Here is a 26323-nt window from a genome sequence, read left to right as displayed (position 1 = left end):
TGGTCCCAAGCCATGAAGGGCTTTAAAGATGGCATCCAGCACCTTGAATTGCACCCAGAAGCAAATCAGCAACCAATGCAGCTCCCCCAGAAGAGGTAATACATGTGTACACCGGGGTCTGCACAAAACCATATGGGCCACTGCTTTTTGCACCAACTGGAGCCTCCAGATGGTCTTCAAGGGCAGCCCCATGTAGAGCATGTTGTAATAGTCAAGACGGGAAGTAACTAGGGCATGAGTGACTGTGAGTAGGAACTGTTGGCCCAGGAAAGGGCATGGTGCACAACACACAGCTGTGCAAAGGCCCTCCTGGCCACAATCATTATTAAATTATTACTTAATCAATATAACTTGGAGAAGCAGGATATATATTTTATTTTTATAGAAAAGAACAAATTAGAAATTTTAAACCCAAACCATATAATGCCCAACTGTATACAAATACATACATACATACATAGAATAACAGTTATTAACTCTCTCACTGAATTATACTTCAAGTTTTTATATGTTGGTTAACATGCATCACCAAAAGGCAATATATTTAGCAGTTATTAACAACAGACATATATTTTAAGCACAAATTTAGAAGTACACTTTTAATTTCTGAGCCAACTTATGAGTTAATCAAACTTATATTTGTGTTGCTAATTTTAAATGTCATAACCTCTTTTGAAAAAAAGCAAACATTGATCTGCTTCACACATTCCACGAAGCCATGGTTATTCTCAAGCATCATTCATTGGATTCATATGATTCAGATAAGGTAAGATATCAAACATAGTTCATATATCACAATGGCTGTGATTACAAGATACATCATGTTGAAACCAAATATGGCTTGATACAATGTGTGAGCACAATCACAATCTAGGAGAAGACGATCCAGACAGATTTACTAAATGTGAGCACAGTAATGACTACAGGTGGAAGATGATCTGCCATACAAAGAATTTATGAGAATAATTATGACAGTCACTTTTAAATCAACCAAATCTAATGTTCTCAAATGCTTATCAATTTCCTTGTTTGTGTGGCTGTCAGAAAACACAAAATAGGAGGACTGTGTCCTGTTTCACCCCCCGGTAAATTAATTTTGCTCCATGGTACACAAATTGTACAAGTCAATCTTAACAATATTTCTACATTAAAGTTTTTTAAATCAATCAGTCGATACCTCAATAATTTATTAGACAAACAGGAGGCGTCTCATCACAACTGATGAATAATCCAGCAAGAACAGGAACTGGGGAGTAGATTGATCAAATTCTATACTGTCGAGTTTAACAGATTACTGAAAGGAAATTTATTAAATGAAGTTTGACTCTACTTATATGGTCCAAACATGCCCTTCAAGCTTCCCCAGCTTGTTATTTAGACCCATACAGACCCAAACACCTAATCAATATGTTGTCTAAAAGGATACATTTCTCATCGGGTTGCATATAAGTAAAGCGTCAGGGATAGAAGAAACAGGAAGAAAGGAGCAATTATCCTACTGTGAATGGCAAGTTCTAAACAGATTCATGATTTTCAGTGGTGGGATTCCAAAATTTGTACTACTGTTTCTGTGGGCATGGCTTGGTGGGGTGTGGCATGGATTGGTGGGTGTGGCTCTGTGGGTGTGGCAGGGGAAGGATACTGAAAAATCTCCATTTCCCACCACCACCACCACCCACTCTAGGGGAAGGTTACTGCAAAATCCCCATTTCCTCCCAATCAGCTGGGACTCGGGAGACAGAGAATAGATGGGATGGGGCCAGTCAGAGGTGGTATTTACTGGTTCGCTGAACTACTCAAAATTTCCGCTACCAGTTCTCCAGAACTGGTCAGAACATGCTGAATACCACCTCTGATGATTTCATCTGATTGCTAGGTCACTTTTAAGAAGGTGATACTGAAGTAATATTTTATAGGATTACGTCAAAGCATGCCTTGCAATACTCAATGCAAGAAATATTTTAAAGGATATAGGAAGAATATGGAGGCATGATAGGAAAAGTTGGACAATCAAGCATTACAAGTAGTCCTTGAATTACAACAGTTCATTTAGCGACCATTCAAAGCTACAATGGCACTGAAAAAGAAAACCCATTTTCAGAATTATGATTGTTGCACCATCCCCATGATCTTGTGATCAAAATTTAGAAGCTTGGCAACTGATTCATATTTATGGCCATTGCTGTGTCCCAAGGTTACGTGGTCTCCTTTTATGATCTTTTGACACGCAAAGGTGATGGAGAAGCCAGATTCACTTAACATCCGGGTTACTAGCTTACCCAATGCATTGATTCAGTTAACAACAGAAATTTTGGGCTGAGCTGTGGTTGTAACTTGAAGAGTACCTGTATTTCTTCTGCCACTACTTGTTTTCATCCAATGTCTATTTTTAGTGCCACCTGAGTAAGAAATAAGGACCTTTATAACCACTTCCTTTTTTATTGTTACTTCCTGGGTTTTTTTAAGACTATCCTCATAAAATTCTACCGTTTTTGCTGAGGCAGCTACAATAATTCCTATAAAGCATTAGCACTCTGATCCAACTGGAATATTTCCTTTTTTCCAAACCAGAATTTAAAAATAAAGATGTGCAAAGTCCGAAAATATTCTGAGCTGAAATCATGTTTCAAAGGTTCCAAGCTATAAACGAAGCACTTAGAACAAAGCAGCAGAACTCCGAATGTTCCAAGAATTTTTTGTACTGCTGTTTGTTGGTATGTAATTGGTTGGCCTTTTTTCAAACTTTTTTTCTGACAGCAGGAACAGTCCAGACCTCAGTATTGTTCACAGGGTGGGAGGGATGGTGGTGAGAACGTGTAGAGAACTTGGAGGAAAGCAGCATTTAAGCACGCAGCCATAGAAGAAGACAGCTATTTACCCATGGAAGCTTTCTAGCCTGTTCGTGAGTAATCACTCTTTCGTTTAGCTTTGTTTTATTTCTTTGCTATGAGGAAAATAGACTTCAAGAGGGTAGACAATGTGCAATGGATTTGTGCTTATTTTGTTGGCAAATAAAGCAAATGTGTATAGGGAGGGCATATTGTGATTAGCATGCAATTGGTACAAATGCAAAGATCACCAGTACAATGTTGGTTTAGTTAATTTGCTGAGCTTGGATATGAGTGTGCATATTACTCTGCTGAAGCTAAATAGAAGTAGTCTTTTTGGAGATTTAGCAGGTATGCATGCTATGAATCCCTTTGTATTTACTGCCATGTAATAATTTTATTCCTGCAGTTAAAAGACATCAGCAGCTACTCCATGTATAAGAAAAAAATTAAGCAAAGGGAACATGATTTATTTTTGCCAACAGCAACAAAAATATGTAATTGTATGTTTAAAAATCGTGAACTTTAAGGGAAAAAATGATAAGAATAAAATCATAGGGGAAAAATGTATTTGCCTTCCTGGCATATTTATTTTCTGACTTAGATGCTACTTCAAAGGAATGGTGGTTGATTTTTGCCTTGTCCATTTGCTGGGTCAATTCCTCAGAATGTATTTTAAAAGCTAACTAATCTATCTTATGTAACTAAGAACAAGTGGTTCTGAGACCAGATTCTTATTTAAACAAACTTATTATTCAGAGGATGAGGCCAAGTCTATTTTCTCATTGTTTTCTATGAAAATTTGTATTTTAGTGCATTCATAAATATTTTAAAAAATAAACCTTTAGCCAGTTTTTATCCAAGTTGATTGGCCAGTAGCAATCAGCATGGTCTATCACCAATCTATTTGTGAAATTGTGGAATGAGAAACAAGGGAACAATGGGTTCTAAATATAATTAAAAACTTCACACAAACAAAAAGCTTCTAGTTATTTATCTTTACTTTATATGACTCTACAGAGAAATCATTATGTCATAATGTATAATTATTCTTCATCTATTTGTATACTTACAAAAACCAGCCATTTGTTGATTTTCACTGGAAGACAGGGAAGAGAGGGAAGGAGGGAGGAAGAGAGGGAGAGAGGGAAGGAAGGAAGGAAGGAAGGAAGGAAGGAAGGAAGGAAGGAAGGAAGGAAGGAAGGAAGGAAGGAAGGAAGGAAGGAAGGAAGGCAGGCAGGCAGGCAGGCAGATTTGAATTCAGGCTCTGAAAAGGTAGACTCTGAACCTGAGATAAAAAATACTCCTTTCCAGATCACCGTCTAGATCCAAACAGAATTATGTGCATATGCTATTATTATACCCTATTATTGTTCTTGCTTTTCAAACTAACCTTTCTGCAATAAATGCTCCAAACTCTTTAATTCCAGTTAATTCCAGGTTACTTATTTCCCTGTCTTAGCAATAGCAATAGTTCTTAGTGCTTTACAACCATCTCTAAGCAGTTTACAGAGTTAGTACATTGCCCTCAACAATCTGGGTCCTCATTTTACTAACCTCAGAAGGATGGAAGACTGAGTCAACCTTGAGAATCGAACTGGGCAGAGTCAGCCTACAATACTGCATTGTATCCACTGAGCCATCATGGTTATTTAATTATTTACATTGTTCTCAAGTAAATGAAAACAAAGGATATAATTTGTAAATCTATTACAAAGGATATAATTTGTAAATCTATCTTAAAATGTACCTTTAAAGATATTTTTGCTCCAATTTTTTTCAGGAACAGGAGCATCAAAACTTATGACTTCTGAAGATTTTGCCTTCTCCAATTGTTAAAATTCTTTCCATTGTAAATCTACAAGAATTGTGATTATTCAAGCTGAAGCTACTCCAGGCCTAATATAGAAATTGTTGCCTTTTGCTGAATCTATCAAATGAACAATCTCCGTAGGCATTTATTAAATGAAGAGTGAGTGCAAAAATAATTTCTAAATTCACCTCCCATTTGTTAAATTCATCATAGAAGGAACAGTTGGGGGTACTAAAGGGGAAATATTTTGGCTTCCAGATTTTCAAAATGCACAAAGTATTCAGTAAAAAAACAATTCCTAAAAGTTTAAAAACAATTTTCATTTATACAATTGATTTAATGATACATGTAAGTTAAACATATAGGGTATTTGATATATTATGTTATGGTGATCTTATATTGTAAGCCCGATAAGTGCTCCTATTCAGAAAACTGGAAATTAAGGCATTTTTTTCATATTCCTTATTATTATTAAATCTTGCATCACTGCATTAGGTGGCATCAACTAATAAATCAGTCCCAAATATAACTATTCACATGAATGATTTACTCATGTTAGCAGTGTAGAATCTCAGCAACAATTTCAGCAAGGACAAGCCAGACCATAAACTGTCCAACAGCTCCATTCCTGGAAGCTATGGAACTTCTGCAAGATTTTCTGGGAATGCAGATGTTGGAGACAGTTTGTGACTTGTCCTTGCTATGACCAGAAGTCATGTTGTTCTTAATATTAATAACCTCATCTGTTTAAAAACTGGAACTTGATAATTATTTCTTACCTGTAAATGATGCTATATATGATTTAAACATTAAAAATTAAAATGGATGTACAGTGATTTAGATATTACATGAGCTGTTAATTTCATGACAGAAGAAGATAAAATATTTAATTAATTAATTGAAATATCTCAATTATTATAATTGGTATGAAAAGATTATTCACGTAAGTCATAATTTTTACAAACTAGCAGTGATTTCTACTAATTCATAGAAGACTATTCCTTCTGTTGTTTTTTTAACCCTAAAGCCATTTTGGAACATCTTCAGGGCTGCCACAGCGAGGCTGGATAGAGCTGTGGGAATGGGAGTGGGGAATAGAGATAGCTGGGGACTTGTAGCCAAAATAAAATTCTTTCTCCTGGGAACAAAGGATGTTCCCATCAGGTGCTGACTAAAACCAGCTGAAATTGGGACTGTGACCTAGTTGGGCCAAGTGATGACATGTTGACCGGGGGAGCAGAATTTTGATTTCTAATTTGGGTGGGGAAAACTTCAGGACTTCAGAATCGGGTTTTCACCAGATGTGTCAATATGATATGCCTAATAAATTTGGACTTTGAGGCGAGGCCTTGCCCTCAGCATTTTGATTGCATTGGGTCTGTTATTTGAAACCCTGGCATTATGTTTGATTTAATTGAAATAAAACTGATGATTTACAAATAGAGGTAGTTGTAGGTTGTGATGAAGTAGGCCATCACATGACAAGACCCATTTTAAGACTATTATAGTGGCAATTGTTACGAAAACACCACAATCATTAAGCAAACCCATTGTTTGCTATGAGACTGTTTCTGCTAAAAACTGGAAATAAAGACCAATTTCTGGCAAAAAAAAAAGTTTTAAATCACTGACATATGATCACAGGGCACTTTAAACATGATTATGTGAGGGACAAGTCAAAACTTTAAAACCAGATCATAAGTAGCTTTGGGGGGATCTATCATAGATTTGAATGGCTAAATAAATATAATTAATAAATATAATACATTCTATGCTCTATAATACTACTCAGTAACACAGTTATCATTTAAGAATTAGTGATTAGAACGAAAAATGAACTTTGCCCTTTAATATACAGTAAATCCACCATATTTTCACTTTACAAATCAGTATATGAATTTTGCAGTTTTCTAAAACTATATAGCAAAATCCATATACCAGGAATGATATTTACAAGAATACATCTATAATATTATGGCTAAAAATAAAAAAGCACTATACAACAAAATAAATGATGTATTGAAAGATCTACACAGATACAAAACACATATAAAACAAAATGAATATGAAATATGTACAAATTTTAAATGTACTTCTAAAAATGATGTAAAATGTACGGAAGAAATGAAGAAAGTGACATGTTTTTTACATCTCTAGCCGCACTATTTCTCACTTTCAATCCTTCCTGCATATCATTTCACATGAAAGCAAATCTTTATCAAGATAATATAAAGGATAGGTATACTGAACATTTGGTTACAAAATCACCCCATGGTGCAGCTATAAATGGGCATATTTATTGATCCATAGGAACAATTACTCCTGAAGTATACCTCCTCTATGCCTTTCCATCATCAAGCTTTTGGTATGCTTTCCACCATGTTTCCATTGCCACCATACTTTTATTTCTTAATATAAAATGTGGAAGAAATTATTAAATACGTCAGGAAAGAGCTTATTATTTAACTCAACCACTCATCAAAAGGCCACAGATGGAATTCTATAATGTTTTCACTGTCTATAATTTAAGAATTAGTACTTCATTCTCAAGAGATGATTGGGAATCTTTTCTTCCATAGACACATTCATATCCAAAGAAAACAATTGTATGGACTTCACACCTTACACTGATCCCACAGCAGTAGTGACCAAAATATACATGTCTTTTTTCTGACCACTGTGAAAATTTTACACACAATATCGAAGTGTTAATTCCTGGAAGCATAATTTTTCTTAAAAAATAAATAAATAACTGCCCATTAAATATGAACTGGTAGGAAAAGTGAGAACATTGAACACAATATTGATCTGTGGACACAAAGCTTCTTGACCTAGTTGAGGCACACAAACTAAAAAAACAAATTCAAGAATGCTCAAAAGGGTTTGACCATGCACAGCCTGCCATTGAACCAAGATCTAGATGCACCATGATAGAACACATTTAATACCTAACTATGTTATAAGCTATAATGCTTTTCCATGCTGTATACAATACTTATTGAGATCATTTTCTTTTAAAGATCAGATTTGCACTAAATACTTAGCCCTTGCTTATATGAAATTACTTAGCCTACTGGAGGCCATAAACTCAGTAATTATTTTCAGCTAAGTCTCTCAAAGGCGATTCAAAAAATCTGATAATAGTGTAACTTGTATCTCTTTCAGCTTCTTGAAAATGCTAGCGTTGATGTGAAGCTTAATTTTTCCATAGAAACAGAAAATCTTGAAGGAAGAATCAAGCAGCCACAGGCCTTGTCTCCTTTTGCATTTGCTTGCAGTTACTTTATAAGTGATTGATCTCCTTAACTGTATAAGGCACCTGGATTCAGAGGCACCTTTTTTTCTCTCATTACATAGTATGAGCAACTTTGGAAGTTAGTTTATGCCTTAGGGAAGCACAGCAGAATTGGTAAGCCTTATTGGAATTACTCCACAACTATGGAGAAGGATACATTTTACTGAAATACCATTATGTCTGCATCTTCTTGGAAAGTCTGCACAGTAGCAAAAGGCCAGAAATCTTTATTAAAAAGATGATGTGTCATCCTTGCAAAAGATTCCCTCACTATCCAAGTCAGCACCAAATTTTGCTCCTACACCATCCCAAACGTAGTATAGGATGAGGCCAGGCAGAAAATGGCAATCCATCAGAAAGTAACTGCTGCCTAGCTGACACCACTTGATGTCACCTGATCAGAGAGATAGATGAGAGATTACATTGAGGGATGATGTAAGGACCAAGATATTTAGCTGCCTTAGGTTATATACTAAATCAATTCAGAGGCCCTGAGCCAGAACAGAATGTTGGTTCCAACTTTGGTGTTCAGATATTGCACAATAAAAGCATACAGGTAGGCAACCAGCAAACTTGTAGCAAGGAGAGTCATCCTTAAATACAATGCTTGGCAGGTGGCTAGGCAATTGGAGGTAATTACCTGAAGATGCTCACCTAACATGTAAACCTGTGCTTGCAAGATAGTAGTTACTATCTAAATCAACAAAACTGACCCCATCATTATTGTATCCTCAAGAAGAGCAAGAAAAAATAAGCAAGAAGTAAGAAATGAGATTCATTGTAAAAAAAACAAACCAACCTTTAAATCTCTAATAAGAATTAAGTCCTATTAAATTCAACTAGACTTCCAATAAATGGGCATGTGATTGCACTCAATTTCATAAATTTGGGAGCCTTTGAAGTAAGCAGCCCTGTAATGAAGTCAATTCCTCTAAAAAGAAATAGCTAAAAGAGAGAACAGAGAGGGGAGAGTAAAGCCTACATTTTAAAGAAGGAGAAGAGGGGGGAAAGTATATCCAGCATATGGTCTCTGTCAGCAATACACTTGTGGCTACGCTTTTTTAAAATACAGTATATAGATCATTATTTTTCTCTGGAAAAGCACAATAAATCAAATTATTTGACACTGTAATTCTTGGCAAGTTTTTCAGCAAAATTTCAGTCTGCCCACCATACCACTAAGATAATGTCTGTTACTTTATGTCTTTATTGATGCCATAGAAATGCTGTGACCACACACTTATAAAATAGAAACCTTACATATTTAGAGGATAAAAGACGGTTTTTCCACTTGCAATTTACTATTACCAATATATAAAATCAATGCTTGGATATGGAAAGTAAAAACTGAAGTTAACATTTCTTTAAAATGGACAATATGTCTGTGTATAGTGGATATATATAATATGTCAAAGGAATACTTATAGAATTGATTATGTTATCCATATAAATAATCAAACAGTATAACAATTACCTCAGAAGTCAAAATTCTCTTCATCATAAACACATACTTTACTGTAGAATCTAAATAGTTGTGAGTGCATTTTGAAATATTCCTCATTTTGTATCACATTAATGGGCTTATAACAAAAAATTAGACTACTGCTAATAAGAATTTTCAGCTAGCACGAACTGTTCTGCAGTCTGTCCTGAGAAGGGATGGTGTCCTATAACGTCAGGATTTAAAGAATATGGCAATCAACTCTTTCCTATCCTATGATTCTATGGAAGCTTTTCTACTTCAAAGCTTTTCTTACTGCTTCTTCTCCATTTCCCAAACATATACAACAACAAGGAACTTTTATCATTGTTATCTACATGCTGTGGAATGGAATCATACTCAGTTTAAACTTCGAATGAGAAGTTCTCAAACAGTAGCAATTTAGAGAGAGAGATGCTGCATTTTTCCAATGTTAATATTGTATACTGATAGGTGAGCACAGCTGAAAATGCTTCAGAAATTAGATTTTAAAGATCATGCCGAACATTTTCCTAAAGTTGGAGAGCAGAGAACTCTGCTAACATGAAAAAAAGATACCACTGTTAAAACAATAAAATATCTGGCTGCACAAAAATCAACTAACTGTGTCAATTAACCAACAGCTACCGTGTTTCCTTGAAAATAAAACAGAGTCTTGTTTTATTTTGACTCCCGAAATAAGCACTTGGCCTTATTTTCAGGGAGGTCTTATTATTTTTGAGGTGCAGGAGGCAGCGAGTGTGGTCACCTCATGACTGCTGCTGAATTGCAATATTTTCGGGGAGGACTTATTTTTGGGAGAAGGCTTATTTCAGCACATGGGCTCAAAAGCCTGATTGGGCTTACTATACGGGGAGGTCTTATTTTCAGGAAAACAGGATATTATGTTAAAAGTTAAATCAGAAAACAGCAATATCTATACTTAACAAAGATATTTATTTTTTTAAGGCAATCGAATCATGGCCTTATTGGGAAAAACTTGTATATTTTTACCCAAGAAAAAGAACTGTTAAGCTTGCTGCTTTCTTGTTCATTATATTCAAGCGTTCAACTTAGCCATGGTTTAGTACAGACAAAATTATTGCACTCTGATTCTGCTGAAAGGAGGAACCGTTTTAGATAAGCTGTAAATTGATGTGTTCTCCAAATTCAAAATAACACTTCATGAATCTGGCTTGTTTTCTTTCATCTTACCCAAGATTAACCGCAAACCATTAAAAAAAAAATAAGGTGAATCTGGCAGAGATGAGAATCATTTATAAATAGACACTAATATAATTTAGTATAATAGTCAAACCAATCTACAGTACAATCTCAAAAAGATTGTAGATAAGGAAAGCTGCCCTAAACGATGACTCAAAATGTACCACCCCTTCGGGACATACCATCCTATGCTGAGTTGAGATAACACTGTTCCAGTCTGAGTCTGGTTGGATTGTAGTGACTAGAGCTGGGAGCTCTTCAGAGTGAGGTTTGTTGTGCAATATGGTGTGCAGAGGCAGATGGGAAGTGACAAGTTCTTCATTGTTGTCGTCTTCCTGCTCCTGTGATGCTAAGTCCTGGATTGTTGTTCCCTCTCCATCAGATGCAAATGGAGAGGTGGCCTGCTTGGAAGACATTCTTCTACAAAATAAGCAAAGGAAATACACAGACGCTTTTTATTAAATAGAAAGATAAGATTGTAAACTTAACAAAATGCATTCTGAGGCTGAAAAATATACAAATTGTAACCTGCTTATCATGGTGAAAAGTGACCGACTAAGAGCTTGTTGAGGCAATGTTATCACAATAAAACATATGTTTTACTGCAAATTTGTTGTTGAGAGAGGTTGAAGTCAGGTTAAGACATAGAAATAGCTTCTTTCTATCCTATGTAGCACCAGACTTCCCATCTGGAACAAATTAACAATTCATGGAGAAGCCTTTAAAGTTAGCAACCTTTGGGGTTCCAACTGGCCACTTCAGGTCCCTGGACTCTGCACCTCCATGGCCATTTGTGCTGACACCACACGCATGGCCATTTCCTTTTGCAGGTAAGGGAAACAGAAAACTTGGAATTCAGAAATGAGAATGCCGACCTTATATAAATCTTCGTAATGACCCAAAGGTGCTTTTTCAAGAGGCAACTGGACTTTCTGTTTTTTCTTTGAAGATGAAGAATCTTCTTCAGCTCTGACTGGATGATGGGGAAATGGAAGGATTTATCTTGTCCTGATGGGTTTGTTAGAACAAATATAGGAAAACAAATCCATCACGACAAGATTCAGCATTCCATCTTCATTTAAAAGACAAAGGCCATTTTTTTGAAGACAGCAAAGTCCACATTTTGGACAGAGAAGACCACTGGTTTGAAAGAGGGGTCAAAGAGGCCATCTATGTCAAAACTGAAAAGCCCTCTCTCAACAGAGGGAGAGGGATACCACATCATCTGTCTCCAGTTTACAACACAGTCCTTTCAGCAATTCCAAGGTGGGTCCAAATCCTTTTGCACTACTCAAGTGACAGATACAGATAAATCTCCAAGTGGCTTCAACGACTCTCTAAAAGAATGCAAATGACCAGCTGTTGCAAGGAATATATATCCTTCCATTCTTCACCATCCAGGACTGAAGAAGCTTCTTGGATGAGAAGTAAAATGTCTTCGAAAGGAAAAAAAAAAGTCCAGTTGTCTCTTGACAAAGCACCTTTGGGACAACCATGAGCTGGATGACTGAGAATTTCCATAGACAGTCATCATCAGAGTTTTAAAGAAGTCAGGGTTTCTACTTATGCATAGATTAAAGCCTGTAGAGACTTCTGCCAGTCAGCATTAAATAGCACACACAAGATCCTATCATTCACATTGCTATTTAAGATGATTTCCTTCCTAAAGAGAAAATATATGAATCAGCTACTGAACATAGTCAGACAGATGTTTGCTGCAACTGTAGTAAGCTATTCCAGCCAATTTTCTGAATGCTTACTTTCATTGTGGTACTTTTCTTCAAGGGTCTGAAAATCACTTTTTTAAAAAGTTCTATCCATCAGAATATCAACAGTGGTTTCCAGCTCCTGGAAGAAGAGAGAAAGCAATCCCAACAGATTTCCAAATTTGATTAAGACAGCTACAAAAATTCTTGCCATTGGTTTTATGCTGATTTTGGAAAAATAAAATATTTGTGAGTTTTGCTCTTCAAATGATGGCTCAATCATCATAGTAAACTCTGTTCATTAAAACTTCTTTTTTCTAAGGAAAATATTTCCCAACCTGCCCCCAATCCAGAGGGTAGGGCCATTATAGTGTGATTCTGTTAACAAAGTCCTGGAATATTAATGCAGAAAAGTGATATAATGCTATATAATAGCATTATTATGAATAATGTATAGCTTGAGTGCTGTGTCACAGTTATACAGGGTATCAATTTGTTACTATTATATATTTCATATAACATACAATTTGGAATACAATTAAATAAAAAGAAATATTAAAAATATTTCTATAATATCTGTTAATATCTTCACTATATATTTAACTTTTTGGTCATAACCTTTAAATTTTTCCACCAGAATAGAATCAATTTAATGCTAATAAAATTTATTAGCATTTACTGAAAAATTATTTCAGTAAAAATTAAAATGTTGTATAGATTCTAAATTTTCTAAAATCTCAAGATATATTATTTTTTCTAAAACTGTTTCAACAACTCTAGAATGAGGTCTCCACCTTAATTACTCTTTAATAATAATTGATTTCATACAATTTCCTTTAAAATGCGCAAATCAGTTAACAAGGGAAACCACATGAGCATTTTCCAAATTAGCAAATCATTAACTCAGTAGTACTGTTTCTATAGACAAATAATTACTGATTAAGGAGCCTGGAAATCTGAGAGTAACAGTTAAATTTACAAATCTGACACATGCTTTCATGAATATTACAGTGAAAGAAATATCAAGTGTAAAAAATAATAATAATTAAGTTAATTCCAATTTAAACAGTAGGTTTTAATGTAGCAGACCAACTTTCACATAGGATTTAACAGCTACTATTAAATTTCTCACTATTAATGAGAAGACTCGGATTTAGTATCTTACATGAAAAAATAATAATAAAGAATCATGTAATATTATTTATTTTTAAATGAAAGTATTATAGATTTCCTTAATAAGTTTTATAAATATATAAAAATATCAATGTAGAGCAAAAGAAAAAAAACCTTAAAAATTATTATAATGATGTTTAGGTTGATATCTCTGCCATGAGAATTAGTTACATAGAAGTATCATCTAAGATGCTACAACATTAAAAGTGACACTATATAAACAACTAAGAAACTGATTCCTGAATATTCTGTACATATCAAAACCAAAAAACAACTGTTGTCAAGGAAGAGCATGATCTAATTGTAATACACGTATTGCATACAGATAAGTCATAACAAATATTTAGAATCAGGGTGCAAGACATAATACTTTATTTCAAAGACAATAAACAGACTATACCCATGCCTTATTCGGCACATTAAAATTGTGAATATATCATCACAGATTTAACACAAAGGTGCCTTTAAAACAGTTCTTTGGAATATGATTCTATTCACTTGAGTCTTTGCAGGCATCTTCCAATTACAAATAGGACCAACATCTTCCAGAAGGAATACATTTTGGCTGCATTTTTCAGTTTAAATTAATCATGACACAAACCCAGAAATGAAAATGTCTCATAAGAATAATTCCAACTACAAACTGCACCAATGAATAACAGTGCACAAACCTAATTATATGCAACTGTGCAGCTGCAAAAATAGGTTAAATCTGTCTAAAGCTCTGAGATGATTTTTAAAGGCTGGTTTGTTAGACAGTGTTTTCTTAAGAAAGGCCGGGCCCTCAGTCCTAATCAGCCAATAAATTATTTCCTGCAATTATATTAAATAGAAAATTATCTTCAAATTGGGAATGTTAATTGAAAATCAAAATTCAGAGTGAAGTTTAGAAATTACATGCTGAATATAATTAGCCTGGAAAGACTTCACCTGTTTCATAAACAGGCTTCGGGTAATTCCTCAAGTGACCATTCCGGGGGATGGGGAAAACGTTATTCTCTCAAAACAACCAATACAGCAGATATATCCAACATCCATCCATCTTTCTTTCCTTCCTTCTGCCATTTTTTAACTTGTTCATAAACAGAATACCCAATGTTCATATCACTGGAGAAGTGTTAAAGACAACATAAATATGGTTTATAGACTGTGAAATTTGCTTTAACAAGAAAAAAAATAATTTTATTGCAGCTGAGCTTGCTATTACCCAGGTATGTTTATAGAGTATAAGTGCTGTACATTCATACCCTTTCTATTTGAAAACTTGCGAGCAAAGAAGCACTAGATCCTGAACTATTTTAGTTTCTTTATTCATAACCTTCAACCTCAATTCAAAACTTTTTGCTCCAACCAGCAAAAACTGCCCCATTCCCCAAAAGGGAATCAGGTTATTTGAAGGACTGTGTTCTCCCAATCTCCCAGTCACATCTATTTAACCTATCAGAGCAGAGAGGCAAGCAATGCTATGGATCTCCTTGGGAGGTTAGACCAAGAAGAAGGGCCTTGGCCAGCAGGGTGCTACAGGAAGCAGCCATCCCATCTCCTTCTGCTGCCCCCCTTGGCCGCCCTGTTGGATTTGGATTGGAACTACAATGCTGATCTGGACCTCGAAGAAATCCAGTTTGACACCCCTGTTCTAGAGGCAAGCCATTCCATTGTTCTCACTGTCATGAAATTTCTCCTTAGTTCCAGGTTGGACATGAAGAATTAAGGAATGCATTAAAAAAAACCACCAATTGATACTATTCCACTTGCTACACTCTCAGCAGAAACTTTTCTCCTTCTCCATATCTCAAAGGTGCTTTTTTTAAAGGCAACTGGACTATGTTTTTTCCTTGAGGAAGAAGATGTTTGCTTCTTATCCAAGAAGCATCATCAGTTCTTACTGATGAATCTTCTTGGATGAGAAATGCCTTTGGAAAAAGCATTTTGAGACAACCATGACCAGAATGACTGAAAATCTCTACAAACTCTCCTTCGTGATGTTTAAAAACACACAGAAACGGAACGTAAGGGACTGCGAAGAGATTCACAGTACTCTATAGAGATGAGTTATGCTATTTGTTTAGCTAAGCACAGCCACGAAAGCACAATCCTAAATACACTCATTTGGAACTAAGTCCTACTGAGCGCAGTGGGGCTTACCTCCAGGGTGTATGTTGGAGGGCAGTCTGCACTGCAATTACAAAAGAGGGGTATCCTCGGAGGAATGGGATTATGTAATAATTATGTTTTGTGCCATATTGAAAATCACACCCTAGCCTATTTATTCCCATAATATATGTATTCCCTTTGCCATTTGATGGCTGCAATGTATAAAGTAATAAAACACTACAGAAAAGATTTACAGAAATTCCATTTTTAAGTATGATTAGGAAAGGACTACAATTGGTAGAACATGTTAAAAAGCACGAATACACTTTAACAATCAACATGTTCCCATGAGATTTCATGACATTCTAAGACGTATTTCAGTTTTATTTTTTTAACCAATCACTCATGTTCTAAGATTACTTTGACTTTATGCTACTGCTTGGTTTACCTACTAATTCTTTGTGTGTAACAAAGTTATAATGACAGCCAGATCACTACTTTCCAGAAGTTTTGTTTTTGTTTGTTCAAAAAAAAAATAGGAAAAAAAATCTCTGCCACTTATAACCCCTGAAAACAGAGATTTATAATGGAAGTGCTGACACAACCTAACTAAGGCAGTCTAAATGGTACTGCTATAATGCACAAAATCAAGTTCTATTATTCTAAACTCTTCTCACTTGTGGGGTTTTCTTTCTTTAGTGTGCTCCCAGACAAACTGCTGAAGCATGAAAAATTTAAATGCAATCAAATCGATCCAATTCCACTTTCTTTGAACAAGTGTCTATAGTGGTACAGTCATAAAAGGAGAAGCATCCAATTTGTTTGATACCCCTTTTTTTTAAAAATCATTTCATCATATTGCATAGCAGACATATATGAGGAAATCATGGTGACTGCATTAAGTAGCTTTTGAACAATGCACATTCAAGGATATAGAAGAAAGATTGAAAGATATAAAGATGCTACAGTATTAGAGTACATAAACATATGCCATGGTACTTTGAGTTCCCATCATCATCATCCTATCAAAGATACACTATATTTCCAAAAGTATTCGCTCACCTGCCTTTACTCGCATATGAACTTACTGTAAGTGACATTCCATTCCTAATCCATAGAGTTCAATATGACGTCAGTCCACCCTTTGCAGCTATAACAGCTTCAACTCTTCTGGGAAGGCTGGGACGTTTAGGAGTGTGTTAATGGGAATATTTCACCATTCTTCCAGAAGTGCATTTGTGAGGTCACACACTGATGTTGGATGAATTTATGTGGCCTATCACTTCGTGGCTGAGTTGCTGTTGTTCCCAAACACTTCCATGTTCTTATAATACCTCTGACAGTTGACTGGGATATTTAGGAGCGAGAAAATTTCATGACTGGATTTGTTGCACAGAGGCATCCTATCACAGTTCCACGCTGGAATTCACTGAGCTCCTAAGAGCGACCCATTCTTTCACAAATGTTTGTAAAAACGGTCTGCATGCCGAGGTACTTGATTTTGTACACCTGTGGCCATGGAAGTGATTGGAACACCCGATTCTGATTATTTGGATGGGTGAGCGATTACTTTTGGCAATATAGTGTATTTTTGAGTTTGTGAACCTATTGTCACTAAACAATGTAAATATTTAGATGTTCCCAAAATTAATCAATACAAGCTTTTTACAAGTAGACTATTTCTGATAAAAGCTGCTGACCTAAACTTCTGTAAAGTAGTTTGCATACTGATCCTTTTGCGAAAAGCATATGCTAATAGAAAGTTTTTTCCTAAGTCTTGTGATTTCAAGGTGTACAATTCCAAGATGACATCTGACACTATTAGAAGAGAAAGTGATTAAGTCACTCAGATCCACTTATCTGCTAGAACCAAACAGATAAGTTTAGTTTTAAATAAGATAAAGTAAAATTCATAAAGAAAGTAATAGGTGCATAACAGTACATTTCTGTAAACAACTGCTGCTTCTTTTGAAACATCTGAAATACACAGATGGAACATCTTTTTGGTTCAAAACTGGGATTTTAAAGGTGCAGTCTACTGTTTCCCCCATCAAAGACTAGATGCTACAATAATTCAACCCATTTCTATAAATTCAAATACCCCAAACCTGTGCATATTTTTTGTCATGCAATATATCTTGGAGAGTTGCTCAACATTTCATATTTCTTCAGTTGTGATTCAGTTTGCTCTTCCTTCTGGTTATCTAGTTTCAGTTCAGATCTCAGGTTTTAATCTTTTCATTATTGCTCCACATTGACATTCTAACCAAGAACATTAGCCTTTTTTCAATCTATAGGATTCTTTCTTGAAAGAACAGAATTTGAATACTGATATTACTACCAACCACCTTTTCTTCTAAAATATTTTACAATATCTTGTGTTTTATATGTTTTGTGCAATCTTGCACATATCTATTCCATTAATGGGGCAGGGCCACAAGTGAAACAAACAAAATGTTAAAAAGTTATGATATTTATGTAGTTACTTATCAAGCACCTCTATATTATATTATAAAGTAATCAAAATATCTTTACAATCCCCAAGGCATGTCACATCTTTTGAGCACCCCTAATGTTTGGAAATGGAAAATTGAAAAATTTGACATGCCCTAATAGGTATTGTGAATTGTATTGCTGCAGAACTTTACTAAATGTAGTAAATCTTGAATCTAAATCTGACTTCAGCCTCCATCATGCTACACTACAATTCTTGCTCATTTTGCTCTCCTTTTCTCTTTTAATAAAAGGACCAAACCCATCTCTATTCTTCACTGTGTTGTTTTGCTACTTGCCCCACAAAAGGTTGTTTATGATATCCACCATTCAAAAATGTGTTTTGAGCACCTGCAGACTGAATAATAACAGTAGTCTACAGTTCTGCTCTATGTAGATACTCTGGTTTCTTTTCAGATCGTATAAATCACTCTATGTAGACCACAGGTATTACCAATGGGTATAGTTTCATTCCTTTCAATGTATCAGGACTCATTATTCTCCACAAACAGCTTCACAAAGAGTCACAGAAATGATTTACTACACCTGCATCATAGAAGAATACCAATTTCCAGAAAACATGACTTAATTAGAATGGGGAAAATGGAACCTTAATCTCAGTGCCAGATTATTTGGAATCATTTCCCTGCCAAATAAATTCGGTAACATTAATTCAGACACATAATTAATTGCTGAAGTAATGGTGTAATCCATCTGATATTTAAGAACAGTTACTTCCTAAAATTATAATGTATAATATCCAATTACAAGGGACATGCATGACAGGAATTAGATAGTACAGGAGTAATCAACAGTGAGATTTGCATTGTGACACAATTCCTGAATGGAAAAACTACAGTACGAATGTGTTGCGCAGCTGTTTGTACAATGCCCACTGGCATCTCCATATCGAACTGTGTTTCTTTAAAAAACAAAACAAAATTACACGATAAAATGCTTATATATATATATTTACTGAAGTCTATAAGAATTAGGCATCATAAAAAGGACTACCAATAACCATTAATTAAAACTTTCATTTTAATTTTTCTGGACAAAAGATACATAAAAACATAATAGTAAAACAATATTATACATATTATAGAATTCAGATCCTAACTCCTAATTATATGTTTTAGTAATTTATTTGAGGATTTACCTCTCCATCATTCAGCCTATTTTATAAATTTAAAATAAAAAATAAAAAAATAAAAAATTGCTGCCTCTAATGGCAACAAAAAAACAGTATGGGCAGGCAATGAATGATGAGAAACACCAAATAAACTCCTCAGCTAAATTAACACATGGATACTATGTTTTTAAAAAATTAAAATGATATAATTAAAACAAATGTGGGACAAATATTCTATATTAGTATCTGGCAGAAATTATTTAATAAATATTGCACATCAACTTTTAAATAATGTCTTGAATTTGTATCAAAATAACATATACGATCATTCACATATTGAGTCATGGTGAAGTGATTAGAATGCAGCATTGAAGACTAACTGCCAACTACCAGCAGTTCGATCCTGACCAGCTCATGGTTGATTCAGTCTCCAATCCTTCCGAGGATTAGGATCAAGGTTGTTGGGGGCAATAGGGCGACACTGTAAACCAGTTAGAGAGGGCTGTAAATCATGGCTCCTGTAATCATGAGAGTGATCACAATGACTGCTGGCAGAATTAATAAACAACAAAATATCTGAAGGGTAATTGGATTGTATGGTAAAATGGCAAAATCATCTGGCCCAGATAATTCCATTGCTTGCTTCTATAAACAATATCCTCCTAACCACTATTGAATTGCTATAGAAGATTCCCAATCTTTATAACAATTGTGAATGAAGACTAAAGGTTATAACATTAACAAGACTAGTGGGGGAGAATAGAATGGCATCTTGATAATGAAAAATATCCAGCGAATTTGGAGATCGATCATATATTTAGTAAGAAAGGGGGGGCTGGGTAGGTAGTGAGCATGTGCAATATTGAAGCCTACATAGGCAAAGAGCCTGAAAACTGAAGATATGGGAGAATCAGACCATTATGGATAGAAAGAGGTGATGGAGTCAATCTTTGCTAACTTCCTAGTGCAAATCTACTATATTGCTGATCCAAGCTCAGAAGACACGATAGGCTAAAGTTGAGAACTGCTTTCAGAACTAAGCTGCCTTGCTATATTTATTATGAGATAATGTGTTCCTCTCTTATTGCTATCAGTAGCACTCATCAAAAGTGTCAGTGCTGGGTCAAGGCATTTTCTTGTCTCAAATGGAGACCAAATGGCGCTCACAATCTTTGCTAATGTTGACACTTTGCAAAGTATTTCTGCACCATTCAGACACTGCTACGGAGGCCTTCATGTAATTTTTCTCCATTCTCCACTCTAGCTAAAGAAGACCATTTACTGAATTATAAGATAGAGGCACTCCCGAGCATCAAATAGGGAGGAAATTATTTTGGTTAATAGCAGCTGACAAAGGAAGCAGGCTAAAACATGTAGTGTATGCATATTCATTCTCTCTCTCTCTCTCTCTCTCTCTCTCTCTCTCTCTCTCTCTCTCTCTCTCTCTCTCTCTCTTTCTCTCTCTCTCTCTCTCCCTCCCTCCCTCCCTCTCCGTCCCTCCCTCCCTCCCTCTCCTTCTTTCCCTCCCCCCCTTCACAAATGAAGAAAATGGGAAAATTCAGAGACCAGAATGTAAAGCACAATGTATTGTAGACCAAAAATTCCAAGAGCAACTAAGATCTCTTGAACATTAATCTCTACAGTTTATATCTAGCAGATAATATCACTGTTGCTTTATTTATATAGCTTAAGCTTGTTCTTCGGCCTGCAGCTCATATGTTTTGGAATGCTTTGACTCATGAATTGTTTTTGCTGATAATGTTACATCGTGTAAACTACCTCTGTTTAACATTAGCCTCTCTGTGATGCCTGCCATGAAAGTTGTATGATTCTGCCATGTGTTCTCTATGTATCTGATTTCTCATCTCATGACAAGAAAAAAGAAAAGAAAATTACAGTCTTGGGCAAGAATTTTTATAAATAGGCACAATAGGATTGGCAGAAGTGACAGATTTATCCATAGGTTTTGCTTCTATGTGTTGCTTTGGCCCAATTAATAAAACATAAAGTAAAAAAATAAACATAACCAATTATCAATAAAGAGAGAGGTTGCAGTCAAACATTTTACAGCAATTATGTTCATTACAAATTATTAGTTGTCTCTGTTGTTCTACAAAACTGATTTGGAGAATCCAAATATCTTTGGATAATTACATTTTAGTAGTGTAACTTCAAAAAAGAATTATTATTTTTTTAACAGAACATAAAAGAATCTTATAATGATGAGAAGCTATGAAAGACGTTTGAAATTCATCTTTGTTCTAAACTGGTAAACATGACAATCGCTCATATGTTGTCTCTGATTCTGGGACCAGCAAAAAACATATTGCATCATACAAAGATTCCTCCTAAGTGGTCAAAACAATGTGGTGTAGCAGCACTTTTTTCCTAACAAAGCAATTTTCTTCAGCAGAAACTTGATACTGATTTCCAAACCTGAACTTCACATTTCAGCAAAACGTTTTCTTGAAGATAAGTGAATAAAGTATCAATTTCACGCTCACCTATATAATCATTTCATAGTAAACCACCAAATTAGTACCTTGCTTTAGAATGAAACAATAGTTGCTGCAAAGTAGTTGTAGGTTATTCCTTTAATTTAAACCCTATCGTGCCAGTCTTAAACATTTCTAGTGGGCACAATATTTCTGATTCAGCAAAGGTTACACAAGCATTGAAAGCAGTTAAGTATAGGTGCCAAACCACATTGCCAGGAGCTCTCAGTACTGCGAGGTAGTGTTACCTGAGACCTTCTGAATATAAAATTACTTGTTTCTGCAACTGATGACAATCAAATTGTCACCTTCCATTGTAATAATACAGAACTGGTGATCAACAAGGTGCAAACATAATTACCAAAAAGCAACAAAGAAAAAAAATGTCTCAAGAATAAATAAATAAATCAGCCTTTCTACTGATTTGAAAAGGAAGGGGGTTGCCTTGTACTAAGGGTGCTGGAGTTGAATTGCCATAGTAATGGTGCTCTTGTAATATACAGACAATAAACTCCTGCTGTATGTCAGCCCTAATTATTATTATCATTATTATTTAATAATTACTTACTAGTGAATAATTATTGAATAGATACATCCCATAGTTAATGCCATAGAAAACAATTGCCTTTGCAGTAGTTCCACTCACGTTGGAAGAAAAAGGTAGGAAGGCTCTCTTTATTGATTTGTTGTTCTTCCCCCACAGTTGCCATGTGTCCTAAAATGCTTCTTGGGAAGACAGCATGGGGACTTCGGGACAGCAGGGAGGGAAGCCCAGAGGAAAGACAAATTAGAAAAGCTGCTTTCTCCTATGAGCAGCTTCCAACAAATCCCTGTGTCTTTGGAAATGGCCAATCTCTGATTGGTGATGAACTATAGCTGTTGAGATTATGACGTAGAATCAGGCTGATCCTAGCATGCTCTTTGACTGAGTACAACTTCCACAACCATGCAACACTGAAGAAAGCCAAGGCAACACGATCTCATCCTTCAGAACTTATTTCCATATCTTGTTCCAACACCTCTCAGCAACATTCAATATTCCAAATGGGGATTAGATTGAATGCTGCAGTAACCATTCTCTTTGGTGATCTAATCCTTTCCTGTTAGAAGTTTGCCCACCTTCCCTTTTCACTGCTAAATATATCAAGCAGAGATACACAAAGTATTCAGCAATTAATATTGTTCTCCTTTGCTAAAACAGATTTGAGTAAGGCTGCTAAATATCAACTTTTAAGGCCTATACCATATACTGTAAATCATAAAGATGAGTATTAGAAAATACAGCATAGAATAATAAAGTTGGAAGGGACCTTGGAGATCTTCTAGTCCAACCCTCTGCTTGAGAAGGAGACCTTATATCATTTCAGACAAATGGTTGTCTAGTCTCTTTTTGAAAGCTTTCAATGTCAGAGCACCCACAACCTGGCAAGCTATTCCATTGGTTGATTGCTCTCACCATTAGGAAATTTCTCCACAGTTCTACATTGCTTCTCTCCTTCATTAGTTTCCAACCACTGTTTCCTGTCTAGCCTACTGGACTCCCCTCTGCCTGCCTCCTCTGATCTCCCAAAGTTCTTTCTCCAGAGTGTGATAGCTTTCTATTGTATTCTCCTCTGTCTTGCCTCCTCCATTCTCCCAAAGTTCTTTCCCCAACATGTGATAGCTCTGTCCTGGATTCCCCTCTGTCTTGCCTCCTCCGTTCTCCCAAAGTTCTTTCCCCAGAGTGTGATAGCTTTCTACTGGATTACCCTCTGTCTTGCCTCCTCTGATCTCCCAAAGTTCTTTCACCAGCATGTGATAGCTTTCTACTGGATTCCTCTCTGTCCTGCCTTCTCCGATCTCTCTAATTTAGGCCCTTAATCCTCCAGCTGTCTATTTTTGGGAGGTTTTCCCTTTCATAGGAGTCCCCAAAAAATTTGCCACATGGCTTGGGGATGGTGGTCATGTGACTTAGTATGCATGAGTGATGTCAAGTTGGCCATACCTCTCCGGTCACATGACCGCCAAGCCACGCCCACAAAATTTGAAACCCACCACTGTTATAGTTGGTTTTTCTAAGTGTAAAACCTTACTTTTATCTATGTTGAATTTCATTTTGTTAGATAGGACCAAGTGTTCAAATCTGTCAAGATCTTTTTGGATCTTGAGCTTCAGGCAGGCAGGCAGTTAGGCAGGCAGGCAGATATCTTTAGGATGGTACTTAATATATTAGAAAGATTAAGCTACTAGAATTACCCTAGAATGATTAGTTATCCGCCTTTAAGTTGGGATCAACTCTTAGCAACCACATAAATAAATTTTCTCAAGGAGGATCTGGTTCTTTATATTTTTATATTAAAAGTCCTTTTATATTTGGCTAACTAATTGAACCATATACTATGTTTATTAAACTGCACTTTAAGAAAAATATCTTAAGTATTAGGATCTCTATGAAATCTGTAAATAGCAGACCATACATTATACCACAAAAATTGCAAGAAAAAGTTAATTCAATGAAAAGGTGCTCACCCTTATTAATGCACATTTGTGAATCTCAGTCTCTTGACTATATAAAAAGCAAGAGAATGCAAGAGAATAAAAATTAGGCTTTAATGTACAGTTTTCATTTCTGAAACTTATGCTACATAATTTTTCAATATGTAGATGTAATGCTTATTCATTTAATTTTCCATTAATTCAAATTAACAAGCTCTGCATGCTAGTATTTAATCTTAGTCCTTTCTTATTTAAAAAAAAACTGAAACATTTCTTCATCATGCCTGATGTGGTATATAAGAGCTGAGAATAAAATTACTCTCTATTGTGGTTTTCATTTCTGACCTGATTTTTCCTATGTCTTAAGAATACAACATATGATCTGTATTTGAAAAAACTTTAGTTTCCTCAATGCTGTCAGTTTTTCACTTTGTGCTCTCTGTTGTAATACTTTTTCCACTTCTGTTTATGGGTAATAATTTATTACAGGAAAATAACACTACATAAAATGTTCATTGTCGATTACTTTGGTGGTCAAATTCTTATGATTTATAAACCATCTATCCATGTGCAAAAGATGTCTGCAATGAAGAAGAATGGAACTTTACTGCCTTTTGTTGTATCTGTATCACAGATACAAAGGACTTATAGCATCATCATTTAAGGTGTTGTGCGTCTATTCTGTCTGTCTTTCTTTCCCGGAAGTTTGTAATGAAAGAAAAAGAGAGTGAAAAAAATGGAAGGAAACTCCCATAAGATTCAATTGAGGAGAATAAATTGAATAGAATAGTTCAACCTGGAAGTATTTTCTTTACCTACATTTTTATTGCTGCATGTCTCTGTACAGCTGTTAATAGAGCAACTTATCCTAACCTGGTACCTTGAAATAAGTTAAATCAAAAAATAATACCAAAGTAGTCCTCAAAATCAATTTCTAATGTGTTATTGATCCACCCCTTGCAATTTTTATTTAGCAGCACTGAAAAAGCATATTAGATCAGTCTTTCTAGCCATCTATTTATTTGAATGCATTAGCCATTCAATTCCAATGGACCTCATGTTAAGATTTTCTAGAATCTTTGAAAAGATCCAAGAAATGTACATAAGATTTCCATTGTGGAGAAGACATCGTGAAGGATGACAGTGTGAAAAATATTGAATTAAGATAAGGTAAGAGAATTATGACCAGATGCCACTGAAGATGAGTATAAAGAAAATCATGGAATTGTGTTGGTCTACAGAACTGAGAAGCCTCCAACCTTGACTCTCTGTATAACCAAAGTCATGGTTTATACAGAAGCAGATATATATAACCCAACAAAGAGTTGTTAAACACAAAGGATCTGGATGGTGATTATTTTCTCATCTTGCATATTCAAACTCAAAAATTCCACGTCTCCTAACAGGCAAATCTAATCAAGTGATAAAGTTGAACTGGTCAGATCCATATTATTAAAATATTAAAAATGCTACATTCCTCAGTTTATATATTGTTGTTTTATACAGGCTTTAAATAAAATGTATTATAGTTTATTTACTTGCTATTATTTCATATATTTTTGTAACTGATGTAGAATTGAAAAAGATAAATAATAATGTCAAACTATATGTACTGTAACACTGACTCCTAAATGCATCCGGAGTTCTTAGAATAGATCTGTTAGATCTAATTTGAATAAAGAAGCCACATAGAGAAAAGTTCTTAATGGATATTCCCTGAACAGAAGAGACGGGAGTGTCTCTCCATCATAAGAGTTGTTAAATATGTTACTGTTTAGGCACAAAGGCTGAGTTATTTTAATGGACAAAATTGGAAATTACCATGAACAAATATAAGTCATAAGCTCAATTTCCATGAATGAGTGGTATGGGTGTGGGCATAGATGGATATAGATGTATAGATACACACACACATATATCTATATATCTATATATCTATATATCTATATATATCTATATATCTATATATCTATATATCTATATATCTATATATCTATATATCTATATATCTATATATCTATATATCTATATATCTATATATCTATATATCTATATATCTATATATCTATATATCTATATATCTATATATCTATATATACCTATACCTATACCTATCTATCTATCATCTCTGTGTGT

General features: G+C 35.1%; 1 protein-coding gene across 7 annotated transcripts in view; it reads right to left on the bottom strand.

The window, feature by feature from the left end:
- The window catches only part of SOX6 (SRY-box transcription factor 6), a 476183-nt gene that overhangs the window by 271778 nt on the left and 178082 nt on the right, over positions 1-26323 (bottom strand). For 6 of the 7 annotated variants that reach the window (XM_087717425.1, XM_087717434.1, XM_087717440.1 and 3 more), the window contains exon 2: positions 10802-11039. The exons of the other annotated variant lie outside the window; for it this stretch is intronic. In XM_087717425.1, coding sequence (XP_087573551.1) covers positions 10802-11035 — 234 coding nt within the window. In that variant the 5' untranslated portion in view covers positions 11036-11039. The remainder of the gene's footprint in view (positions 1-10801; positions 11040-26323) is intronic. 7 annotated transcript variants of the gene reach the window in all.

The sequence above is a fragment of the Thamnophis sirtalis genome, unplaced genomic scaffold, assembly GCF_051295495.1.
Source record: "Thamnophis sirtalis isolate CommonGarterSnake01/CBP01778 unplaced genomic scaffold, rThaSir2_p1.2 scaffold_1, whole genome shotgun sequence".
Taxonomy (NCBI): domain Eukaryota; kingdom Metazoa; phylum Chordata; class Lepidosauria; order Squamata; family Natricidae; genus Thamnophis; species Thamnophis sirtalis.
This window is presented reverse-complemented; position numbering and strand designations above follow the sequence as displayed.